Source organism: Drosophila busckii, unplaced genomic scaffold (genome assembly GCF_011750605.1).
Source record: "Drosophila busckii strain San Diego stock center, stock number 13000-0081.31 unplaced genomic scaffold, ASM1175060v1 chrUn_07, whole genome shotgun sequence".
Taxonomy (NCBI): Eukaryota; Metazoa; Arthropoda; class Insecta; order Diptera; family Drosophilidae; genus Drosophila; species Drosophila busckii.
Genome location: NW_022872723.1, coordinates 1,048,063 through 1,069,182, shown reverse-complemented (window position 1 = coordinate 1,069,182; position 21,120 = coordinate 1,048,063). Strand labels below are relative to the sequence as shown.

The following is a 21,120-nucleotide window of genomic DNA, read 5'->3' as shown; positions in this document are numbered from 1 at the left end:
GGCACTCAAAAGCACACAGGCGCTCAGGTGCTGCTCAGCCGCTTTACCATTGACGTCTCAATGTGTGGATGTGGATTAATGAATGGATGACACGATGGGCATGTTGATGCTGCTGCTGTGTACCATTCATATCCATTCACTGTCAACTGGCCTCTAATTATGTATAAAGGTGTTGTGTATATACGCTCGCCTCCAACCTCTCTGCCAACAAACAAACGCAGTCCAAGCTCATGCCAGGCCAAACAAGAGTTAATTAGTGTTGTGTGCAGGACTGCCGATTGAAGGGTTGCCGATGGGTGTCGGCTCATGTACAGTTTATCAATCGATAATCAGCTCAGAGCTCATTTGACAACCAATGCTACTGGGCAATTTCAGATGCCGCGAGGAATGATAGCTAAAGAACTTATCTAACTATCCACTTGAGATAAGTCGGTTGTAAAAGTGTCTAATCTATGTAAAAATAGAGAATATCAGCCACTGCTGTCAAATTTCGATTATTAATCAGTCACATTATCATTTGATTATATTATGATTTACTCATCATTTATCAGTACAATACCGAAAGCGGGACATTTTGATTTTTTTTAAGAATATAAGTCAATCTGAAGATTTTTTACTATTTAAACAATCTTTTTTCGAGGAAGCACAAGAAACAATAATTAGCATAAAAAATAATAATATATATAACCAATTCATAAAGTTTTTAAATTTATAAATATTATTTTTAAATTTTTGCCAATCATAATAATTAATAAATACCAAAATATATATGTATAATTAAACCATTAGAGCACCTTTAAAACAAAAATAACATAATAGGTAATGATTACTATTACCTACAATTATTTAACAGGTGTGATTTTACTAATCTATCTAGTCGGTCTACACTCGAGATAAATATTGACTACTTTACAAGTAAATAGGATTTTAGTTTAATAGGAAAATAAATTAATCAGAGGTGCTATAGAAATAACTCGGAACTCTTTATGTGTTTGCTGATCATATATCTTATTCTAAACTAGTGTTGCATTTTCTACTCTTACTGTCCTGACTTTGTCACCTTTGTTATCACCTTTGTTATTGGTATTGTGAGTATTAAGTCAACTTTTGGTTACTATTTGGTCAACACGTCATACTCTTTGAGCTCATTTCGCGCTTAAAATGTATCTGAACTGGACACTATGCTTTTAAGAAAAATTCGACAACTAGTTCCAAATATACACATGCCCCGCATTCATCTTGGGTCTTCGCGTTTTTAGAAACTTTACTTGCTCTTATTGGAAGCTGTCGAACTCAGCTGCTGTGTCAGCGACAAGTTCAAAGACCCAGGGAAGAAAGCAGCTGCTACTTCTGTTGGCCAGGAGCATTTGCACTTTTATTGCTTTCAACTCAAACGCCTTGAAAAATTGTATAAACAATAAAGGAATTGAAAGAGAACGCGCCAAGTCATCATAAAATGTCAATGCAATCAAATAAATTTAACACAACATTTGTTGTTTGTCAGACTCTTTCTGGGCAGCTCCTCGGTTTGTGTGTCTTTCTGACTGTCTGTCACAACAGAAAGAGGGGTGAAGGCCGTAAAGGGAAGGAACGATAGAGAACTTAGAGCTATAACAATCAAAAAAGGCACAAATATTTTCAATAATAAATCTATTTGATGGCATGCCAGCGGAGCATTTATCAGGGCTCATCCCATTTTTATATGGCGTCCAACGCCAGTGGGATGTGGAAGTGCTGCCAAGGATGCGTTGACAGCAGGCGCAGTCGTTAAAATCGCAAAACGATGCTACACATGATTAATTGTTTAGACAAGCACGGGTTACGCTTGATACACTTGAAACGCTGAAATCACCAAAGAAGATGAGTTTGAAACGGAAGTGGGGGAGCGAAACTCGCTCAGCCGATGGTCAGCCCAAACACTTCGAACGGGGCTTACGAGTTTCAAACGATCCATAACTTTTGCATTTTATGCATATGTCTAGTGAAGAATGGTCACCACGCAGCCGCTCGGAATTAATTTCTGGCCACTTCCCAAATCTGCATCGGACGCACTTCACTAAGTCTGAGCACTCGCTTTCTTTTTCTCTTGCTTCCTCTCGAGATGCGGTCATGGGGCCATCTGTGCATCTGTCACGGTAGTGACTTGTGACCTAAAGCAATTGTTCGGCTTGTAGTCCGACGAATGTCAATATAAACTTCGCATTTAATTGATCTGTCGATGTGACAAAGATAGACCTTGGTCGACACACCCCTTATATGCCACTTGACCTTCATATATTGCATGCGAAATGAACTGTAAACTCGGTACACTAAACTCGGTCGAAAAAAAAAACAAATAAAATAGTGATATTATTGTATAATAACTATCTTTACCTCTGAATTTATCACTGAAAATTAAAAATGAAATTTTTAAATTCCTGCGTTGAAATTAAAATGATTTCTTATTGTTACAGGGAGGAGAATTTTTCTGGGTCTCCTCGACTCAACCTTTTTTGTAGGCAGCTGTAAATAAATCAACACTCGACAACAAAACTAAATGAAGAAAGCCTCCTTGTAATTACTTAATTAAGTTGTCAGTAAAAATTTAATTTGTGCCTGGTTGCAAGCAGGGAGTTCAAAGATTTTTCTACGCTGCATCTGCCGCTGGTAACATCACTAAATCAGATTTGCTGACAGGGCTTAACTAATTTTAACCCGGCTGCACTTGAAGCATGCTGAGTACGCAGCTTGTGCCAAGGTCTTAGGACTTAGAATCCTGCTCTGCGTCTGCTGCGCATGGCTGTTTATCCCTTCAAGTGGAGTCCCAAGTGGACGCGTGCTAATGGGGAGCAAAAGGTGCAGACGAAGACGAGGATCATCGAAATAGGCGCAACAGATTCGTGTTTGAATTTATATTTTACGTGCATGTCCCGCGCACTCTCAGCTGCATCTTGTGTGTGTGTGTGTGTGTGTGGGTGTCAAAGGACACGACACACTGAGGCTCAGGGCAACATGCCGACACATGACATTGTTGACACACTGGGTCCGGTTAGGGGCCATGCATACATCTAAGTGGTATTTATTGGTTTGCCAAGCGGCGACGGCTGCCGAATGCATCCTGCTCTCAAGGATTGAATTACACGATGCCTTGGCGACACATTTGTAAACATGCGAGTGATTTACTCGCAGGACTACCGGCGCAGAAGCACAGCACACGGCGCGCCTTATTTGCAGTGACATTAGGATCACCGACAAAACAAAAACAACAACACAGCAATGGCAACAAAAATATGAACGAAATGACAAGAGCTCTAACAAAAACAACAGCAGCAAACACATTCTGGACAGGACAGCACACATGTCGAGGATCGCACGGACCCTGATTGACAATCTACAAATTTGTGCATTTATCAATGAAAATTGCCGCTTGTCTAAGGACAACACCACGAGACGACGCGATGTCAGGACTTGCAGTCGTCCAATGTGGATATTGATGGATTGGACGATTCATGTTCTTACACGCAACTACAAGTATTTTTCTCACTCTGCTTGCGACACACATGCTCGTCTGTATTGACACAGATCCTGACATACAGATCCTACGTACATTTGTTATGTATGCTTGTCTTATTTTAATAAACCTAATTTAGCATGGCTTGTGCTGAAATGATTAATTTCGCTTTCCAATCGTTTTGCATTCTCGGAAAAATACGTTCAAACTTAAGAAAATCAAGAAAAGGTGTGGTCCATCCAGTGGAATCAGATCTTTATATTAAGAGTGGCTAAAAATATATAATTATACTATATATTATACGAATATAATAGATAAGCTTAATATTTGTACAATTTATGTAGCTTATCGTTGATAACTTATAGACTTTTCTTTTTAATCCGGAATAAACTTTTTTGTGTTGGTAAATCATTATTTCTTATCTAGGTCGTAGGAGATTTGTTTACATTATTTTTTCAAACCTTACAAAAATGTAATTTCCAAAAGCTGTTATTAAATTTACTATTAAATTGATTTAATTAGATTGAGACTCTAGCTGCCTACATAAGTGTTGTGCTCACCAAGTATTTACTTTTACACAGATTATCTAACTTATCCGTTGAATCTTGCCCATGCCCATCTGTTTGGAAGGGATAACTCATCATATTACATTAAAAATTGTCTGCTGCACCCAACGCTTTGGCATATTTATTACTTTTCAACATAGGAGTTAACGATTAATTAGTGTTAAAATATAATACAATTACATATATACAGATATTACAAGCGCAATGGGAATATATATATATTCATATTCACATATATATTATATTAGTATGTAGTACAGGTGATTCTCGTATTTATATTACGATTTTAAATTGAATTTTAATGATGAGCCACATTAGAATCCAATAGTATGTAAGGTTGGAAAATAGCCTATAACACAAAAATAAATGTTAATATATTAAACAAGTAGCTCTCTTCTTTTAAGTTATAATGGTTATTTATCCAAGATCAAGCAGTTGAAAACTTAAATACCATATACAAAATGCATGCAAGCTCAGCTATAAATTTTAGGCTAATAACAGTTGCACTCCCCTTAAATTGTGCCCGGGAGCAAGTAGCCATAAATATGCCGGAATGAGTTGACAGTTGGCGAGGCAGATGAGAGGCCTACTCAGAAAAAAGTAATATAATAAAAGGGATAAGAAACCCTTGCTGACACTCGACAACTGAAAACAAAATGTGAAGTTCCAAATAGTTGGGCATTCTGTGTTATACAATTTGCGGCCTGAAATTTGATATGAATCAAGTGCCACGTGTCGCCTTGCGAAATTTTTGTTGCATCCGAGTCGGAGCGAATGGGTATGTAAACGAAAGCAGCACGCCTGTTCGTTGTTGTGCAGGACGACAGATGCGCGTGTCAGGCTAAGGGTCCAAATTTTGTGTCCCACTTTCGCTTAAACTCGGCCAAAAACAAGAAAACAATCGGCGAAGCGAAGAGTGTGGAATTTTTATCGTTTGCAGACATCACACCAAGACACCCAAAGTAGCTAACGCGAGGTAGAGCGGGACAGAGAGAACTGCAATTTGTAGGTGGAAGCGTGTTTCGGAGGCGGTGACGCATCTCGTTAAACCGCAACCGCCGTTGTCGTGGCTGATTTGGATCACATCAGCACATCTGTGCCGCTGGCTGAACTGTTCCTGTTGTGCCTCTTACTGTAAGCGTGAAATGCAATCGCGAGCAAGAACTCGACAAAGAAGCCGGCCACTAGCGGTTGCTCAATGTGCCCGTTACGCGAAATTGATGGTCCCTACCTGCCGGAGATCATAATATCTCTAGATGGGTCAAATTAGATCACAGATGTTGTGCAGACCAACAGTCTGGCATGCTAATGAGCTGCTGCGGTTGCTCCAACTCGCACAGCTGTGCCAAAACAGAAATCTCCTTTATTCCCCTTCTGTTGTTATGCTCCAGCCGCTGCACCTACATTTGGGAGTTTGCATCTCCCGTTTGGACGGAAGTTTTACGACATCGACATCAGCTGGACAGAGTCTCTTGAAAGTCTTTGTAACCCAATACGCAGCCTTACACTTGGCATGTGCCAAGGAAATGGACGTGAGCACCGATACCTAAAACCATTAGCGTACATAAATGTACTTCGTACTTGAATTACATTTACCGAATATTTTTTGACGCGCGCACTCAATTACACTTACATCCTGGGAATGACCCTCTTAGCTGCCCATCACCTGGACCGGGTGTCAAAGGCGATGTAACTTTGTGTGCATTCTCTGACAGACGCTGCCCTTTGAGCTGGGATCTTCTATTGAACCCACAAAGTTGTTAGTCAATTTGTCAGCGAGTGTCCACGGGAATTCAAAATTGTTTTGCACTTCTCAATCTCCCTCTCTTTCCCTCTATGTCTCTCTTTCGATAAAATGGAAATTCGATACATGGGATTTACAGCTGCTACCTTCCCTTTACTCTTCCATTTGATTGAATGGAGGCCACCCCGAATTTGAATACAGGCATTGGTATTATGCAATATCTGAATAAAAATGTCAAACATTTGACACAAGAGCTGCGTGCTAATGGAAAGAGAAGCTTTTACTCAGCAATATCAATGGCAATGGTAATACTGCCACAGAACTCAATGCACATGATGTGACCAAAGGATTGCCAATCCAAGCAAATGCCAGCATTCACCAGGATAGTTGCCATCAACTACAAATTGTGAACCATAAATTCGATCAGGATTGCTTTAGTATCCCATGTGCTAGTATATATGAATACAACTAGAAATAAATGCATGATTATTTGGGGCTCATAGAGAAAATGACCTATGACTTCATTTATAATAAAATACAATGTTAAAAATTAAATGTTAAAAGAAATGTTATACACAGATATTTGTTAACGTAAGCACACCAAATGATAAGGAATCCCAAATACATATATTTTAGGCATTCCGCATCGGAAATTCTGTACTGTTGGTAAACACTTACTATTCTACATTGTTAGATAGATCCTGGAACTCAGCGCCTGTAAAACAAAAAGTATTTTATCTATTGAGGCAGCTTGGCTTTGCACTTACGTCGGCAGCTCTGCATCAAACTTATTTCTAGACAGTTCCGGTAAGACAAATATGGTTCCCAGGCAGCAGAGCGATTGGATAACAGGGCTGCCTCGTTGATTCCCTGCATGAACTGGAGCACCTCGAACATATCCTGGGCCAGTAGCTGGGGAACAAACTGTTGAATCACACTCAAGAACAAAAGATTTTCCGGAGCGTTAGCTGGATCCTGGGGCTTTAGCTCTGCGGCGAAGCTAATGCCAGCTCGATGCAGGACCAGCACACCCGGGCGACTGTCCAGCAGCTTGATGTTAAAGACCTCGCCTAGCAGCTCGGCCAGCTTTAGCAGATTTGCAAACTCAGGCGAAGCAGATGCCTCAATCGCATCCTTATGCGCTGCCCTAATGCGCTTATAAACTAACATGCAGGTATGCATTAGAGTCATGCCGAAGTTTGTCGCATTGATGGAAAGGCAGTGCTCCAAAGTCGAGCGCATAATATCCCCAAAGACCGGATTGTACTGCAATTCGAAGCATAGCCCACGGTCAGGAGAATCAGCTGTCAGCTGAGAGGAAACTTACAACTTACTTTCTCGTAATACTGGAACATGATGCAAGCATGCATTGCTGGCATCACATTGTGAAACACCAGCTTGCAGTAGCTTGCCAGGACTCGTCGCTTGCTCTGCAGAACCGAGAACATGTCCGATTCGAGCAGCTGTTGGGCATCTCCTTCATTCTCATCCGCACCCGCAAACACATAGCGCAGCAGAAAGCCCTCTAGCAGTCTATACTCTCTTACCTCAGATCTGTACTCCAGCGCTCTAATCGCAGCACTGGAACTCTGGCGCAGCGAATCCGAAAACAGTACAAGGAGATCGCAACAGTAGACAAAGGCCTATAGGAGGAAAGTGCAGGTTTTATAAGGGTTATCTAATAGATTGCAGGCATGGCTTACATCGCAGGAGACTTTGATAGCAGGCGAGTGCTCTATCAACAGAAAATTCACCCCAAGGAACCCCTGCAACGATCCTTGTATCGCCTCGCAATCCGCCGCCAGCAGAGTCTGGCCAGCGACTGTATCCTCATCTACATCTTTTTGGCGCTTCAGAGCCCAGGAGATGCCAACATAGAGAATACCCAGGTAGAGTCCCAAGGCCACCGCTGGAATGCGCTGCTCTGTCGCAGCCCCAATTGTCTGTTGGAGCATGGACAAAATGGGGCTGATTAGCTGCCACTGGCTGAGGTCAAACCGCGCATAGAGCGAGTGGAGAAGACGCAGTGTGACAATAAGTCGTCTGATGCCGTCTCCGCCGTGTCCAATGGTCGCTGCTTTGTCGCTTGCTTGTTGCCAGGTTTTAAATGCAATCCTATAGTTGGTCACTGCATCGTTGAGCAACTTTTGGCAGTGGTGAGCATGGGTCGAGCTGTGCGAATATAGGTGATCCAAAGTCATTGCGCTCATCTGCAGCACAACCAGGTTGTCCTGCTCGAACATGATTTCTTTAATCTTCTCTAAAAGCTCTAGCAGATGCAGTTCCGATGAGTCCTCCAAGTCCATGTACTGCGGCAATTCCAAGATGTTTATCAGATCATGGCCACGCCCGCGGCTTTGACTCAGCAATGTGGTCAGCCTGGAGAGCAACGACGCAGTGGCCAGTTTTCCGCCGTTTGGCAACGGCTGTCGCCTTAAATCCTGGGTGTAGCGTCCAGGGGGTATTTCGCCAGTTACCGCCTGCTTCACGGCCCGTACCAATATCTCAACCATCACTGAAGTCTCCTGGCAGCTCAGGTAGTTTGGCTTCAGCAGCATGTCTACCATGGCAGGCCATGCAAGCACAATGTCGCTTTGTCCATAGAAGGCATCGACCATGTAGGCCGCATGCTCATGCTCCCCAAACTGCATGAAGAACTCCACCAGACTGCGCAAGCGCTCCTCTTCCGTCGCGTCCGCTCCTCTGTGCAGCTGTATCAGCTTGGCCGCCGCCTGCGCCACGCCCCGATGGGCGCCAAAGACCAGCTGCTGCAACACCTGCTCCATGGAATCGTCGAGTATCTCAGGCATATTCGTGTAGCATTGATTCAGCACCTGGATGGCCAGTACAGCGACCTCGCTCTCCCTACTCATGGCTAGGCCAAGCAGCGTCAAGCGATACTCGAGGCACTTCTGTAGACAAGTCTCGCGCAGCTCTGGGTGCTGGATGATCTGAGTGAGCGCCTCCAAGCTGCACTCACACACCTTGCTGCAGTTGTCTTGCAAAGCATGGAACATGTGCTTTACATGCTCCGCCTGCAAAAAGCTCTCCGGGCACTTGTCCAGCCATTGGCGACACTCCACCACGCACAAATAGCGAATGTCCTCGACTACGTCGCTGCTGCGCGCAAGGAATATCTCATCAAACAGCTGCAACCAGAGCTCGGCAGGCACGCACCTCAAGTCGCTCAACGCCGTCATCATTTTAAGCGCTGCAATAAGTAGCATGAGTGATCAATAATTAGTAATTGGTATTTTATTACCTATCATCGTGCTAGTGTGCCTGAAGGGTCGCACCTTCGAGTCGGCGCATATCATGAGGAAGCCAGAGATATGCTCCAGAAAGTACCCATCTAGAAGAATTGACGTACTTCCCACCAGGCGAAACAGCTGCAGCACAAAGTCGCCCACACTCTGGACAAACATTCTGGACGACTTTAGTATCAACGGATATGCTACGCTTCTCTAGAATATACAGTTATAAATGTATATACGGCTCAGACAATATAAACGGAATTGCTCACATTGGCAAAATGAACGGTGGCCTCAACCAGCAAGCCCGCAAAGTCGAAAGGTGGCTCGGTTGTCTCCGGAATGCGATAGCGACTGCCGCTGGCCTCCAGAACGAACTGCACGAATCTAATAAAGGCCACATTGCAACTTGTCCTATAAAGCGTGATCCACATCTCACAGACGCTCTAAGGAAAGCTCAATCTCAGAAACTTGAATAAAAAGTCCGTTATGCAGCTCACCTCAGTGCGACACTTCTGACTGCACACAAGCTTAAGCAAGCTATCCTCCTTCTCTGGTCCAGAACCAACATCGTCAAGGCTTTCGCATCTGCAAGAAGTCTGCTCGACACCCCAATAAGCTCAATTAGTACCACGCTTACCTCGCATCCAACTCGGTAGCCTCCAGTACTTCCGTTCGCAGTATCTCTTCGGGCAGAACCATATTGCTGATTATGCAATCCTTAGTATTCAGTAAACTTTGTTTAAAGAAAGGCTGTGCTTTACTAACGATATTTTTAAGTGAGCCACGTGGGAAGCTATCGATTCCAATGACGGTGCTGCCAATCTGTGCCGACCAGTGAATTAATCGAATTCAGAAACAAAACTTAATGAAAACATGTATTTATCATTATAATTAAATTAAAAATTAAAACAAAATGACTTATTTTTGGATGATTTATAAGTCGCCTATGATTTCTATGTACAAGGCTCACAACATATTTTAACCATCTCTTATTGCTTTTACATTCAGACGAAAGTGGCTATATCGACTCATCGTGTCTTGCTGCATATATTTCACGGAGTCTGCCACGCCTCCCTATCCCTGTTACATACATTTGCACAATTTCTATTTATGTATTTTTGTAAAAATTTCCAAAGCGTATCAAAGCATGTACACTAAATGTAGCTTTATATTAAATATTCAGTAGTGACGTTGAAATAACTTTATTGAAACTCTCTGGAAGACAATCATAGAGTTTATTTCAATAATTCAAGTATATTTCGGTCCATGCTCTGCATCCTATGTTACTGTCTGTATGTTCGATATTTCACTTTTTATATTAATATTTTGTGGAAACCTATCAAAATATTTGTATTGTATTAGGGACCTTGCAAATGAACGTGCTCGCCGGATCTCAGCTGCACCAATAAGTTGGAACTGTAATTGTTGACCTGTTAAATCAATTGCTAGAATTGTAACTTAGTTCTGTTTTCTCACCGCCACGTCAAGCCTTGTGGTAAACAAGATGCGTGATTACATTTGCCGCCAAACTTCTGTGATCATTCAATCCAGAAGCAAGCTAAGGGTCAACGTAATTGCCCTAATGGCATTCACACAGGTCAAAACGGACCTGCTGTGGGTCAGGTTAGGTAGCCGGAGCTAAAACCAGAGCGGCAAACAATTAGCCAGGCCGCTGCCTCCGCCTGCGCCCACAAAAATACACAAACAGAGCGCAAATTGGGCAGCCACTTGTCGGTCTGATCTGAAGCAGGCCGCCTTCGTTGGACGGGATCGAGACTAACAAGGACCAAACAATCGCCCTCTGCTCTCATCATAAAACACAAATATTGACTTTGCTTATCACGCGATCGTGGAGGCCACCAAACATTGGTTGGTATATTCCACGCTAAGCAGATCACAAGATCATACCGCAGCCGCAGTTGACGTGGCCGCCAATTGAATGACTTGGCAACATTGGCAAGTTCACAACGACGAATTATTTCAATCTGCACTGATGACGCAGCTCATTCCTCGCTGATAAAAAGCTGGCGATAAGATTTTGGGCATTCCTGGAACTCGCCCGCCACAAATATTGACTCCCTCTGCTCAGTGATCAGCAAGCTGTCAGCCTCGACTACCAGCTGCTCCTGTGTTATTTAAATAGAGTGTTGTCGAAAGAGAGAGATCAATAACAGCTGCCGCTGCTGCTGGCGTAATTGGACTTGAGCGGTCAGTCAGCTATCATATTCAAAATTTCTGACTGCTCGCATATTGTTCGCACTTCGATTTCATATTTGATTTCGAAATCTGACCTCGATCCGAACCTTTGCATTTACATTGTTGGCAATTCAAGGGCGGAACTAGCCATTGGCCGCTGGCCAGCTGCATATGACGCTCTGAACATGAGGCACGTGGCTGCATGCTGCACACCTGCCGCCCAAATATTTCCAGCCTGCCCTGACCCTGACCCTGACTCAATGATTGACGTCTTCTTACGCCTCAAACTCTAGCTAAGGACTTTATCCCGTTTCAGATTATTATCAAAGCAACAGCAAAATTAACTGCTATTCGGCAATCGAGTAGACGCAGTTGAAGCGACATAATTCCCAGGCCCATGATCTTACCGCCTTGTTGCAACTTTCAATTAATTTCCTACTACTAAACTGCAATTGAAAATAAGACAACGCAAACACGGCTTGGCGAAGCCAGCGGGCGAAGGCAAAAGTTAACAATAAAAGGATAAAGTTTGCCAACTTTCTGCTAGCCAGAACCCAATCTGTTCTTCTCTCAATCCTATGCAATATGCACGGTTCAATATAAACAACCGAAGAAAGGAATAATTTGTTTCCCGACATTGAATGTGTGTGCATTGTATCTTGGCCAACTTTGGCAAATGGAAACTGCCGTTTGTACACTTGCTTAGCTTGGATTCCAACTCTAGCAAAGATTTCAAAGGCATTTCAACTTTGAAAACAAAAGCCACAATCGAGGCAATTGAAACCAAAGTTTGTTAAAGCCAAACCCCTTTGGAGAGCGATTGAGTAACAAATATCTCTCAAATGAATCCAAATATTTGGCCAAATGCTTTGCACAACTGTCGTCCAATTAATGTAAAAAGCTGGTACGGAACATAACTTGCGTGTCCAGCAATAGCAACTACTGAGTCAAATTGCAACAGTTGGCCCCAAAGCAAAGCTGACAGAGGCAGCTCATAATTAATCAAAGCGGCACGCGGGCGTTGAGCGCCACAAAGAGCACCGCCAGCGTTGGCTCAATGTGCCACGAGAGGCGTTTCTAGGGGGCGGCAGCACACAGAGCTGCATACAAATGATGCAGTCAAAACGCCTACTTCCGCATTCGGTGACAGCGGATGTGGCCATGGATGTGGATGTGGACACCCACACCCGCACACTCGCAATCATTCATTCACTCATTCATTCATGTAGCCAGTCAGTCAGTCAGACAGACAATCAGTCAGATGTGTGGGTGCCTAAGCAGACACAGCTTCTAGTCGCCGTTGCAGGAAACCAGATGTTGGTCTCGCTAGGCACCAAAGCTGACTTGGTTCACTCATGAATTGGCAAAGGCGTCATCGCTTGGAGCCGCAGTGAGTCATGGTGGCCACAGTCGCAGTCGATGGCTCTGGAGTCAGCCAAGCAACTTGGCCAACGCAGCCTGCCACAAATGCCTGTTAATTGACACACCTCAACAAAGAAGACAACTACAACGGCAATGGGAATGGGAATATCACGTGCTTAAGCCACTGCAAGCGAACAGTGACTCATCCAGTCGCAAAGCTTGGCTCAACATGTGCCGATTTCCCCGTTCCCCCTATTCTCCGCCCGCTGATTGAGAGTCAAGCCAATCTATGGCCTTTTATGAATGGAGTGTCTGCAAATGTGTGCGGCTTGGGGGCAGCTAGTTCCAGACGCTGCTCCCCGCTTCTCGCCACTCCCGCTCCCTTGCTCATTTTGTGCATTTTTACGCGCGTAGTCGTCATATTATTGTTGCTGTGTTAGTTTGCGGCCGTCTACAACTTGTGCCTTTATAGTAAATCGTGTTTTGCATGCGTGAGTAGGTTGACTACGTCCGCCCTTGCCCCTCCACTCCACTGCGCCTCTCTTTTCCCATCAAGCTTGCCATAAGCCATGTTAAGAAACGTAAATGAGCATTTGAATTTGAATTTCATTCATGAAAATGCTGACAGTTGTTGCCTGGCGAGTTGCTGTTTGGGCTTTTCGACGCTCCTAAGTTATTAAAAAAAATTTTAGCAAAATCAAAACGAATCTAAGACAATATACGAATTTTAAATAGAACGAAAGTATTTTGATCTACTGTTAATTGATAAATGAATTGCATTCAGAATCAGTTTCGACACCCACAAGAAAATAATAGAAAATAGACAACAATTAAATAAAAGCAATATAAAACGAGTCAACACATTATCCACACTATATGTTAGCATTATCTGTCTTATTTTATAGCAGCATACATCTTTCTAGATCTGCACAGAGCTGGCTTTAGTTTTATATGGTTATGTATTTATGAATGTAAGTTACTGGATATTGGCGCCTTTGAATATATAAATGTATTAACAGTGAAGCTCGAAACACATTTTTCTAGTAGGCACTGTAGTTGCTATTCTTACGCTTTAATTTATTTATCATTAATATATGTGTGAATGTTATTTTTTTATTTTGATGCTCATTGAAATTTTTAAAAAATTATGGTGTGCAATAGTATTTACAATTATTATTAAAAAATTCCAAAGCACAAGTTTATGTGGAAAACGGCTAAAGCAGCAACAATGTTCAAAATACAAATGAAAAATGCATAACAAGTTAGGACAGTTAGTTAGTTAATTTTAATAACAATATATATGAAATTTTGTATTTCTTTAATTGCCATCAGCTCAAACTATTTTTCAATTTGTGTGGCTTTATTTATTTTAGTCGAATTCGAAGCTTCAAATAATTCGAGATATAATTATTTTTTCCGTCATTTGCATTTTTGAATCTGATAAGCTAAGCATACGATATTTCGAGTCAAATGTTGACGGTCAAAATCTTTGTTCATATATCAAAGACTTACGCTCATAAGTTTTTTTACTGTCTGCCTAATCGGTTTACGTACACAAATCTGGGCCAGTGCTGGGTTGGTAAGCTTCCAGTTGATGCCTGACTTCATATAGTAGCAGAATAAAAAAAAAAAAAAAAAAAAAAAAAATAAACCATGCCTGACTTCTCTTTGGGCTGCAGCAATAAGCCCAACATAATTCCTGAAATCCAAAAATGGGTATCAGCTGCTACTGCTTGGACCCCACAGGGAGTTGTTGTCAACACTTGACAACAGCTAATTCTTTAGAACTTGTACTAACTTTGACCAAGTGCGCCCACAAAACTGCATGTTCCAAATCAAAAACGAAATAAATATAAGCAAAGTTCACTGGTAGCGCCGCCAAGAAACCCTATGACTGGTTAATTAATGTTTATGACCTGGCCCAGTCGCCAGTGGCCAGAACAAGATTCCCAGGCTCGTAACTCGACAAGCGGTTGACAATTTGGCTTCGCGTCGGGGCTGCTGGGATTGGGCACTTTCTAAGATTGATTGCAGCTGGAGACAAGTGAAATTAAAAAGTGTTAAGCTGCCCGGGCATGAGACCACGGTGGTCCACAATAAATCCCTGCTAACATGACGGCACTTTTAATGTCTTTATTTATAAAACAAAATCGGGGCGAGTGACAACCGAGCGACCAGCAGTGCGATAACAGAACTTTACGACAACCACACCACACCACGCCACACAAGACAAGACCGAAACGCATCGAAATGAAACGAAACCTTAATTGAAACAGCATCTACTGAGGAGAGAAGGAGAGAGAGGGTGATAGAGAGAGGTCTGGGCTGGATGCGGTGCCATTAAGGCGATAAAATGTGCGATGACCGCGTGGTCAGTGTGCACTTTAAACCCAACGCAGTTAGACATGGTCGGCACCTCCAAGAGACGCGCTAACTGGGCTTAATCGGCGCGTTGCGTGCGACACTTGAATCGCTCGCTTCATTGGGGTCTGGCTCATTAATAAGGGTTTAGCTTAGCCCAAACACAGGCCGGTCGACATGCAGTTGCAGTTGGACATGGAACTTGAAGCTGGGCTTGGCTGCGGCTACCCGTGAATACTGTGAATAAATTAGGCAACGGCTGCGGTGGTCTCCATGCCACCAGCTTCAACTGACGCGCTCTTTAGCCATCATTATAGATGTTTTGTTCGCTGGCTGGCTGGCTGGACTGGCTTGTTAGCTCTTGCTGTTGTGTCGACTTTTTTCTTGTTCTCTCAATTTGGCTGCAAGCCCTGCAAGCGTTCGCCTTTGATGTCTTCTTATTTTCGGGTTATAATTTTTTACTCGCTTATTAAGCGCTCTATATGTGTGTGTGTGTGTGTGTGTGTGTGTGTGTGTGACTCTTGGAGGACCACCAGCATGGCCAAGACTGCCATAACAGATGTGTGAAGCGCGCTCGTTGGCTTGACATCAAAATTCTTCACTTGATAAAAATTTAGTATCAACTATTAAAAATCAGGAGAGAAAGGAGCTTTAAGGATAATTTGCGCAAATGTTTGTTTTTTTTTTTTTATTTGCCGATAAGATTTGAGAATTGGCTCTTGGATACAGACAAATCGCATTTTGCCAGAAAATGTAACTCACATTTCGGCACACAAAGGTCTTCAATGTCCATATCCGCCCATCGAACAATCGGCCTGAGTGAATGCGATTCACATTTTCCGTTTTGGCTTGCTTTGATCTGCAGGACTCCTTTTACGAATTCCAGCCAAGTAAGCATAAAAAACCGAAAGCCAGAGACAAAAAGAAGAACTACACTGCAACTGCAACAATGGGAAAAACTAAAGAGTTATTAACAATTTCATTTCATTTTGGCGAAAATTCGAAAATGGTCTTTGGGCTCTTGTTTTAAAAACAGGCTGCCGAAATCTGTAATAATGTTGGACAGTAGCAAACAAAAGGATTATGTCCACTTTGGGATTATTATAAGGCGCAGGCATAAATCCGAAAAGTCTTCTTTGTGCTGTCAGCCGGGAACAATGAGTGCGAGCGTAAAAGAAATTAGAAGAAAATATGGTCAGCTCGGAGATTGAAAGGCGGACCTGGAAACTGCGCCGCGATTAAAGGATTAACATGCATAATGTTTTCCAAATAGTAGCTGCGATTTGAGAAGCGAGCGAGAAGCAATATTTATCCAGAGAACAGAGGTAGAGAGATTAAGAGAGCGTTCGCAACAATGTTGTTACCACTGCAGACTCTGAAGTAGCCGAAAGTCTTGCTTGTCATTGCCATTGGAGCCTATCTTTTTCTTCGTTTGTGGTTTGGCTCCTCCGATACTACAGGAGGGGCGTAAGAAGCTGAAGAAGACAGTGCGATTGTTGGCTGCGGTTGGCAGTGACAATTTAACGCACGAATGCACCAAACGAATCACAGACAATCTCCGAATCGCCGCAATTGCCAGTGGCCAAGGAATTTATGCAAATGAGCTGCGGCTTTGAATCTCAGCCAGACGGTTGTCACAGCACCAAGCAAACAAAGCCAAAGGCCAGGTCAATGTTTATGCTTTTATGTCATTCCCACGTCAGCTGCAAATCAAAAGTCATGATAAACGCTTGCTGCAAGTGCCACTAATCCGTTGCACATTGCCTAACGCACAGCCGCACGGATGTCTACTTGAGTGTGGTGGGAAAATGTTCTCCCACTGTCAGCCTCAAACCCAGGTCTCATATCTCAATTTCATGTGGGCGCTGCTGATCATTTTGGGACTTCGAGACTCATGGCTCTTGCTTTAAGCTGGCTATCACTATTTTGGGGCTTTCCCCGACTACCCAACGGAGTCACCGACAGAAAAGAGCACAAAGAGATTTTCGTTCTTTTGTGCATTTCTTTTGGTCAATGATTCTGTACGACAAAGCTCTGTGGGAATAATGCAATAGCTGTAAACAACAGAAGCTCCATCCAAATGTATTCCAAAGGGAATATTTGTGGACATTGAACATCTCTATTGAATGGTTAAATACTTAATTTGTGTAAATATTTTGACATTTACTTGAGCTTTGATATAATTCACGGAGAAAAGATTGGTTGGAATTTTCCCAAAGAACCATTTTCCTCTATAGGCCAAAAATTTGTATAACAATAGTTTTAGGCTATTCGTTGTTTCTACAGTGGATTAAAGACAGGTTAATAGTTGGAGATAACATTGTCGGATATTGTCTGCTCTGGGCTCGATTGATCCGTTTAAAAATTAGGCAAATATAAGAAGAGTTGTAGCTGCTCTATGTAGTTCACCGAATCCCTATATTTTCTCTGTTGTAGTCTCAGTTCACATCTGAATTACCCCAAAATGAGCCGCCTTTGTTCTCTGTCCGAGTTAAACTTCTGGGCAACTAAATATTTATTGTTTTTGGCATTTCATCTCTGTCTCTTCGGCCGACATCAAAGAACGCAATGCGGCTTAACAAAAGCCGAGTTGAGGGACAATTTTGTGGTTAGAGCGACTCACAGTAATTGCCATCAAATTGTACCAAAGTTGAGTCGAGCTCACGCAAAGGACTCAACATAACAATTCGAGAAATAAGTGAGTTAATTGTCCTCAGCTCATCAGTATCCGCACAAACGCCTGGTGGATTATCCTGCAGCGACAATGGTATCACGCCCAGGTCAGGCCAGCGACCAGTATGCTAGACTTCCAACCGACTGGAAATCCATTTGCATCCAGCCGAGCCGATAAACTCAAGTACCAGCGGCCAAGCAAACTAAGCTACTTAAAATGTACATTTGCAGCGCCATTAATTCAATTGTTAGGATCACGCAAAAGACTTTGGGATTAATCCTAAGCTGATTTGCATAATTAGTTCGCTTAGCGACGCCTCACCACACCACGTGGCTCCCAGTCCAGGTCGGAGTCTAATCGATCATCAATGTCTGCAACGATCAACGTTGGCCAGCACTGAGGCCGAAGGGCTAACAACATGATTGAAGAGCTGACCGTTCAAATTGGCTAACAAAATGATGCGATGGCGGCGCCCTCAGTGCTGGTCATGACAAGAAGCCTTAGCTAATTGCTTAGAGCCACTCTAATCACAAGGAAAATTACATGCCAGAGGTTGCAACTAGTCATCGCGGGAATCCTCAGCAGCAGCAGCACCAGCGCTCTGACTGCTTTTTATGATTGCGATGATGATAATGATGTATGGCTCTTTGGACCAAGAGTGAGGATCACAGCAAGAGCACGCCCTGACAACGCCAACGCCAACGCTAACCGCCCGCACCTTAAGATGGGCGTTTTGACGAGTTTGTGTGCTCCTTGCCCCTATCTGATGGCTGATCTTGAGGATCGTTGCGGCGCCTTTGCCAGATTCTCCGGTAAACTGTGATAATTAAACAGTAATTGTTTAATTCAAACGCAGCTCTGTGGTAGGTTAGGCGATCAGCCAACTGTGATCGAAGCTGCAATTGCCAGGCAAGAACAAAGACCGCAAAGGTGTGTTCAGGGGTTTGGCAAGGAACCAACTAATTAAGCATTCATAAAATTGCCACAAGAATCAACAATCTGACTTTTGTGGTCCCCACCCACACCCATTCCCATACCCCAAGACCACGACAGACCAACAACTGTGCCAAGCAGGTCCTTATCACTCGTACTGTCATCAAAGCAACCTATTTACGTTCTCAAATGCTCTGACGCATGCGAAAGGAATGTGTGGCATGTGCAACTTAGTCCTGCAGGTAGCCTACAGGTAGACAGCACCAGGCATTCCAATAAATTACAGGTACATAATGTTTACCTAACACTCACACACACAGACACAAGAACACAATTGCATTGTTGGGGCAGTTTAGGAGCTTTAAGAATGAATAACAGCCAAATGCCACTTGGTTTATGGGAAGGGACTAGATATTCTGTGGGGAGGTTGCCCTATTGGGAGTGCCAATTTTACAAAGGCCTTGCTGGACGACCGCAGTAGAAACCGCAGAGTTCTATTTGAAATTCTCTAACCGCCACAGAATGTGCATGTGCAGCAATCCGGACCGCCGGGGGCAGGGGCAGGAAAGAGACCGTGTCACATTTGTAGGCAGCGTAACTTAAAGCTCAACAGTTAAGCTTCAAGTATGACTCTGCTATTGCTCTTAATATCTTTCGACTTTTCTTTTGTTTTTCTTGTCACATTCATACTTAATTAAGTTGCCTCAGCTAAAGAGGGGTGGGTCCCCTTACAATGGCGTGGGATGGCCTGAGAGCTGTTTAATTGCGCGATTCATTTTTGACCTGTCGCAAGGTGGGACGGCCTCTCCACGGAGCTGCACACAAAAAGTTTTAAATTCCTCACTTGTCTCTTGGCACTTGCCAAGTCTCTGACGCTTCTTCCACTGTCGCTGACACAAGCCCAGGTGCAAAGGGGCCATGACAAAATAGTTAATTGCAATGTCATTCTTTAGTTTTGTCTGCAATTTGTCTTTGATTCTCCCTGTTCCCTGCCCCTCCTCCTTCTCGCTCTCTCTCTCTCTCTCTCTCTCTCTCTCGCGTTGTGTCTGTTTTTGTCGATTCGTTTAATTCACATAAGAAGGCGAAGATTTTGATAGTAAACTATTTCTAGCTGATACCTATCAGAGTTTATGGCCTCTTGGACCATCAATCGATATCTTATGGCAATTTCAAGGCACTTCCAAATGCTTTTGCCCATAACATCATTTCCAATAGAGTATAAAACCCAAACAATTCCAACAGAAACAAAAACAGATTAAAAAAAAAGCCAACGGAGAGTCCAGGGAACCAGCCGTTGTTTTTGTTTGTGCTTTTTTCTCTGTCTCAATTCGTCTGTGTCTTCTAATTGCGGCCAGCACAAATATTTTGATCATATTTCACAGATCAGTGGAGATGCGGTGAGTGCAAGAGAGAGGCATAGAGATTCGGGTCTAGTCACGAGCATCAAGCTATAACTGTTTTTGTTTTGTGTGTCTCAAATTGATCTCTCTCTCTCTCTCTCTCTCTCTCTCTCTCTCTCTCTCTCTCTCTCTCTCTCTCTCCCTCTCTCTCTCTCTCTCTCTCTCTCTCTCTCTCTCTCTCTCTCTCTCTCTCTCTCCCTCTCTCTCTTTCCCTATCATACACTTTGCCTTCCATTGGGCACATTAAGGGCCGCTTATCTGTGTTTGCTCATCGCACTAATCCGTTGTTCACATCTGAGTAGGCTCCAATTTTTGATATCTCGATTTACTTCTACGAATGACAATCGAATTGACAATTCTTGTTTACAACAGTAGCTGAAGATAAAAATGAATATATTATGTTTTGACCTAAGTGGAAAAATATTGTTTTCACCGTTAGATGCAAAGATTTACTAAATTTAATAATTTGCAAAGGGTATTAAGTATAGTTCCATCGAAAAGTATTGAGGCACAGACTATAAAATGGGCAATGTTTTTAATCGATTTGATGAGACATTAAGACTTATTTATAAAATAATTTGGGAATTGTCTACGATTTATAAGCTTTACCTTTTGCTTTTAATAAATAAATTATACTATAATTTAATGTTTAAATCGATAATATATGTACTACCTAAGCCAACTATGAGCGCGTGACCTGAGAAAGTTTAGTTAAAGAACTCGCTTGGCGCTACAGTTGTAGTCCTCTTGGAATGGCCTATTATTTCTTGAGAGCTTGGTGGAAAGCCCTGCCAATGCATTGAAGCGTGCCTCTAATTGGCATGGTGTATGCAAGATCTTTTGTGTGCTTAGCATTGATGGAATTGTTTAAAGCAAAAGCTAATTAACTAACACACGATGCCCAATGGACACGACTCCAGGTGCCAAAGTGGGCAAGGCGCGCACATGAGCCGAGCTGTGACCGACTAGCGGCTGCTGGGGGCAGCTTCTTAACAAGCGACTGCGCCAAATGATTATATGTGCAGCAAGAACTATAGACAGAGGCACCTCACGGCCGTATGGGCTGTCTTTATCAATGGGTGTTGGTTTGCTTCCCTAATGATGATTATGCTCTGAATGTTGTTTAAGCAATTGTTGTAG

At 43.0% G+C, this 21,120-nt stretch overlaps 1 protein-coding gene across 1 annotated transcript; it reads right to left on the bottom strand.

Moving 5' to 3' along the window:
• Positions 1-6,438: 6,438 nt before the first annotated feature.
• LOC108597910 (cohesin subunit SA-1) lies at positions 6,439-9,753 on the bottom strand. Its single transcript, XM_017984528.1, has 8 exons — positions 9,692-9,753; positions 9,552-9,639; positions 9,324-9,497; positions 9,063-9,264; positions 7,504-9,011; positions 7,135-7,443; positions 6,568-7,066; positions 6,439-6,515 (listed from the first exon to the last, which is right to left on the bottom strand). Exons 1-8 carry the CDS (start codon positions 9,751-9,753, stop codon positions 6,478-6,480), a joined length of 2,880 nt encoding a protein of 959 aa, XP_017840017.1. The 3' UTR covers positions 6,439-6,477.
• Positions 9,754-21,120: the final 11,367 nt, after the last annotated feature.